The 5601-nt window shown below is 33.4% G+C and overlaps 1 protein-coding gene across 3 annotated transcripts; it reads left to right on the forward strand.

Moving 5' to 3' along the window:
• Nucleotides 1–4066: 4066 nt before the first annotated feature.
• On the forward strand, nucleotides 4067–5214 carry LOC136232067 (uncharacterized). 3 transcript variants are annotated; one of them, XM_066021113.1, is made up of 2 exons: nucleotides 4067–4354; nucleotides 4438–5214. In XM_066021113.1, the coding sequence occupies exon 2, from the start codon at nucleotides 4553–4555 to the stop codon at nucleotides 5126–5128; it is 576 nt and encodes a 191-aa protein (XP_065877185.1). In that variant the 5' UTR covers nucleotides 4067–4354; nucleotides 4438–4552; the 3' UTR covers nucleotides 5129–5214. The 3 variants fall into 3 exon arrangements, with proteins under 3 accessions (XP_065877185.1, XP_065877184.1, XP_065877183.1); XM_066021112.1 differs by having other exon boundaries at nucleotides 4069–4354; nucleotides 4451–5214; XM_066021111.1 differs by having other exon boundaries at nucleotides 4069–5214.
• Nucleotides 5215–5601: the final 387 nt, after the last annotated feature.

The following is a 5601-nucleotide window of genomic DNA, read 5'->3' on the forward strand; positions in this document are numbered from 1 at the left end:
TTGCGTTCAATATATTTTTTATTTTAATTTTTTAATTTAGATTATTTTTATTAATTTATGTAATACATTTTTTATTTTATAATTTATTTGTTGATTAATTTAAAACATGTCTAGATTAAACATTTTAAATACTACCAGCAATAATTCAATATAGTTTTACCAGACACTAATAATTAAAAGCATCTCCAAGAGCTTCTTAGTTTGGCTCTTAAGTTAAAATTTGAGGAGAGAGAATTAAAAAACAGTTCCAACAGCCTCTTAGTGGCTCCTTAAATCATTAAGAGCATATTCATCCTCTTTATTAACAGATAACCCCTCTTCACCTTTTACTGCCTCCTAACTTCATTTTTTATTAATAATTTTATTATTAAAGAGTCCTTCTCCTTTTACTATTGGTAAATATAACAATCATTAATAATTTTAATTATAAAATAATAAATAAGGAGTGAATATAAGGAATATTGTTGGAATTGAATATCTTAGTCACTCTTAAATCACTAAAAGTCAATTATTTATATTATTTTTAGAGAATGCACTAAGAGTCTCTTGGAAATGCTCTAAACAACTAATAACAAACAGTTAACAGCAAATAGTTTACTGCAACAGCAACAACTATTAGGTAACAACCGAATTAAACAAATCCTTAATTATCAACATTTTCACCTTATCCCTTTATTAATTTCTGATTTCAGAATCCATTTCCAGCTTTCATGTTTTGTATAATCCTATTCCTAACTAATTGCCATCTCACAACACATGTTTATCACTAAAAAGAAAAGTCATTCAACCAAACATATGGTGGAAGTCAACTCAAACTCTATCTAATCCTAAATTAATTATCATGTCTAACCAATAATATGGTATAATCAACATTTATAAATGGAATTCAGTAGGTGGGAAGATAAATTAGAAAATTAAAATATTCTAAAGTAAAGGCGTATGGAGGAAAAGCTAGTTAATAACATCCTAACAAATTTATTGGTCGTATTTCTTCCTCGTTTAGCTAACAGGGCGGCACATTTGTTAGCTAGGCAATCTTGTTCCAATGTTAACGATTTTTTGTCAACTATGGTACCGGATTGGTTATCAAACGTTATTGTTGAGGATGTCAATCCGAATTATATATGAAATTCTTTCTTCAGGATTAAAAAAAAAAAAAAAAACAAATTTATTGGTTGTGCTTAGGCCTGTAGACCTGCTCAAACTCGGTTCGTTATAAAATTAACGAGCTCGAACCTGAACAGATTTTTGGCTTGCTCAAACTCAACTCAGCTCATTAGAAAATAGCTGAGTTTCGAGCTTGTTTCGCGCCCAAAATCCTCTTTAAACTTGGTTCATTAAGAAATTATCTAACCATAAATTATTTGTGAGTAAATCGTTAATTATATTTATGAAGTTTGCTCGTAAATAGCTCTTTAATTGTGTACATAAATGTGAATAAATAAACAAGATGCTTACAAATAGTCCGTCTATTACTCATTTATCATGTTCGTGAACGAACTCATCTAATAGAAAATGAAATAATTAGGATTGTCAATTAGTTGGGGATTCCCCATCCCCGAATGTCCCCAATGGAGATCCCTAATTAAATACCCGAAGATAGAAAAAAAATAAAATATATATATTATTAATTTATTTTGGACTTGTTTTTCTTTTATGCTTTGAATCTTTGTTTGTAATTGTTTAGTTAATTTTCTATGTCTAGTAGTTTATGATTTTATATGTCCTTGAAATAGTAGTTTATGACTTTAAAAAAAATTATATACTACAAATTGATGTTTTATAAGAAAAAATTTAAAAATGGGGATGGGGAGTCCCCGTGAGGATGGAGATTCCCCGCGGGGCGGGGATGGTAGCCAACTTTTCTCCATTTGTAATCCGGGGATGGGGACGGAGAATCCCTGATAGGCCAATGGTCGGGGATAGTTAATGCAATGTCTGCCTCGTCCCGTCTCGTTTACAGCCCTAGAAATAATATTAAGTTTAGAATTTTGTTAACTAACACAAAACTATATAGTTTTCTACAAAAGTAAAATTTGTTCATATAGTTTTCTATGCACATTAATTTACTTTTACCAAATATATCCCTATTTAAATTGACTTTCTGCCTTGGGAATAGATAAAGTTACTAGTGGATGCAATTAATTAAAGGGTAACAAAATCTTTTACTTAAAATTAATTGCATTTCTTAATTAGTATGCAATAACCTTAGTGGGTGTTCGGTCCTTTTCATGCTCATTTTTGTCTTTTCACTTCAAAAGGGAGAGTTTTAGGTGTTTGGTTAGTGACCTCATTTTGCCTTTTACGTCTGAAAAGCAACATTCTGTGTTTGGTTAGTGATCTCCTGTTTGCCTTTTACACCCGAAAAGCAGCTTTTTACAAAAGAAGAGAATCTCTACTTTTTGGAAAAGTAGCTTTTTCCAACAACAAACAGCAAACCGTAACAGCAACAGTAAACCGTAACAGCAAACAGCACACCGTAACAGCAAACAGCAAACCGTAACAGCAAACAGCAACAACAAACAATAGGTAACACAAACGAACCCTTAAAAGACATGTATTATGGAACATAAGGAGTTATATATTATCGTGAAACGAGTGAGAGATTAATAATAAATTATTAATAAAAAATAATTTGAAGAGTCACAAATAGATTTTAAATTAAGGGGTATTTGGCTACTCATTTTTCTACTCTTATTTCTCTTTTCCCTTTTAAAAAAAGTTTATATATTGTTTAGAGACCTACTGCTTGTCTTTTATAGTTGAAAAATAGTTTTTTTTTTACGAAAGCATGGAATCTCTACTTTTTGAAAAATCAGTTTTTTTCAACAGCAATAACAAATAACAAGTAAACCAAACAAGTCTAAACAAGTTCAAGAAGTCCTCACAAAGAACTAATAAATGAGATAAGGTGTAAAAATAACCCTAACATTTATAGATATGGACAATTTTACCTCTAACGTTATCAAGTTGGATTAATTTGAGAAATAATTTATCAACATGTCTTATAGGTCATGAATCTTGTCATCTACACTTCACATACGAGTTATTTCATCACCCATTAATAACATATCATAAAAATACGAAGAGAAGTGAAAAAAACTGAACTTTTTTTTAACAGATATACTGTCTTTTATACGAGTTGGATAAAAAAATTCAAAAAAATTCACCGAATTTATAATTATCAATCTTTGGTTCTATTATTAAATCACATAAAATATGAAACTTTTTTAAAAACTAACTCATAGCAATTGGTATAGAATAAAATATAAAATATATATGTTTTATGTTTGAAATTGATCCAACTTGTCAACATTAACGATAAAATTACATTATTTTAAACATTATGGTAAAATTGTTCATTTATGTAAAGGTTAAGATGCAAAAATACCCCTAACGTTTTGACTCAAGAGCAATTTTACCCCTAACGTCTAAAATCGTGCGATTTTATCCCTAATGTTGGAAACCAAAAGCAATTTTACTCCTAACGTTGATAAATTGGGTCAATTTGAGAAATAATTCATCAAACTGTCTTCTCAGTCATGAATCTTGTCATCTATACTTCACACATGCGTCATTTTATCAGTAACAAATCACAAACATATATTGGGATATGAAAAAAAATAAAAAAAATATACTGTCTTTTTGTAGCAATTAGACAAAAAAAAAATTCACCAAATTTATAAATATTAATCTCCAATTCTATTATTAAATTATAAAAAAACATGAAATCTTTTTTAGAACGAATTGTTATGCAATTGGTACAAAATAAGGAACACAAATATCTGTGTTTTTATAATAGTGTCTGAAATTGACTCAATTTATCAACGTTATGGATAAAATTGCTCTTGATTTCCAACGTTAGAAGTAAAATTACACTATTTTAGACGTTAGGGATAAAATTGCTTAGGATCCGTTAAAATTTTTTTTTTTTTTTTCACCATATCCCCTAATAAATTTTGTTGGTCTCCTAATATATGTAGCCTTAATTAATTGAGCATGGAAGTAAAAGAGTTCCCACCAAATGCACCAATCACAACAAAAGCCACATGGCAAAAGCCTCAACTTCTATGCCTTTTGACTTAATCATAATCATTCTAATTTGTCCTTTTTCTCTCCTCTTTTTCAACGACAACACACACTCTTTGCCGTCTTAATTACTTCCCTAATCTCTCTTAATCTCCCTTAATCTCATCCCCTTTTCCATAACTCCTCCTCTCCGAGCGGTGCCGGTGTTCATTCAATTAAACCCCTCATTCTCCATCTTCATCCCTCCCTCGCTCACTCACTCACGAGATTTCCATGTCCTTAACCTAATTAATCAATCCTACTAGCTCTCTCTCTCTCCGTTTCAGTATGTATTTTGTTGTTGATATTGTTTTTTCCCTAATTTACTGGTTCTAGAAAACGTACCTGGTGAAAAATGAGTCAACTCAGTGTGCTATTGCAGGAAACGGCGCGGCGAGAAACGGAGGTGAGAACGATCCTCGGATTGCTCAGACTGGAAGATTTTGACGGCGGAGGAAGAATAAGGAGCAACAGAGGAGAGACGATGTTGAGGATCAAGGAACGCCTTCGATTCAAAGGCGGATTCGGATGTTGCGGTGCTACTTGGAGTTTCAGGCACACCGGAGTTCCAGGGAGAGACGATGATGAATCACAACAACGACAAGAGCAACAGCAGGAGGAGATAGAGAGAAGAAATTCAGATCCGAATCGATCTCCAGGAAGAGTGGATCTGACGAATGCTGCTTCAGGAATGAATTTAGCGGCGGCGTTGGCGGCGGAGAGGCAATTCCGGGAGGCGAATGTGGGAGTGAGTGTGAGTGAAGGAGAAGGAGAAGAAGCAGGAGGAAGGGGGACTACTCCGGTGAGAGTATCGTTGATGAGATTGTTGGAGGAGACGGAGACGGAGATGGAGGCGGCAGAGAGCGAGAAAGGAAAGGGAGGGGGAGGGGAAGGGGGGAATGATACGGTGTGTTGCGTGTGTATGGTAAGGAAGAAAGGAGCGGCGTTTATTCCATGTGGACATACTTATTGTAGGGTGTGTTCGAGAGAGGTTTGGGTGAATCGAGGGAATTGTCCACTCTGCAACAGATCCATTATCGAAATTCTCGACATTTTTTAAGCTCTTCATCTTCTTCTTCATGTTCTTATTGTATGTTTTAGAGAGCTTTCTTCTTCTTATTATTCATATCAATGCTTTGTTTTTCTCTTTTCATGGATTCATGGATGAGTGCGTAACTATGTCCCACGTAACAGATACCGAAATGGAAATGGAAACAGATACGGGAAACGGACACTAGAAAACGTAATTTCTAATTTCTAAAATACATGAGAAACGGAAATATGTAAAAAACATAGAAAAAGGAAATGTGAGCCTAGACTCCTACGGGGATGAGTGCGTAACTATGTCCCACTTAACAGATACGGAAATGGAAACAGGTATGAGAAACGGACACTAGAGAATGTAGTTTCTAATTTCTAAAATACGTGGGAAACGAAAATGTGTAAAAAACCATAGAAAACGGAAATGGAAATGTGAATCTAGACTCCTACGGGGCAGGAGTGGAGAATTTTTCGCAATGCCGAAAGCCTGGC

Source organism: Euphorbia lathyris, chromosome 6 (genome assembly GCF_963576675.1).
Source record: "Euphorbia lathyris chromosome 6, ddEupLath1.1, whole genome shotgun sequence".
Classification (NCBI taxonomy): Eukaryota; Viridiplantae; Streptophyta; class Magnoliopsida; order Malpighiales; family Euphorbiaceae; genus Euphorbia; species Euphorbia lathyris.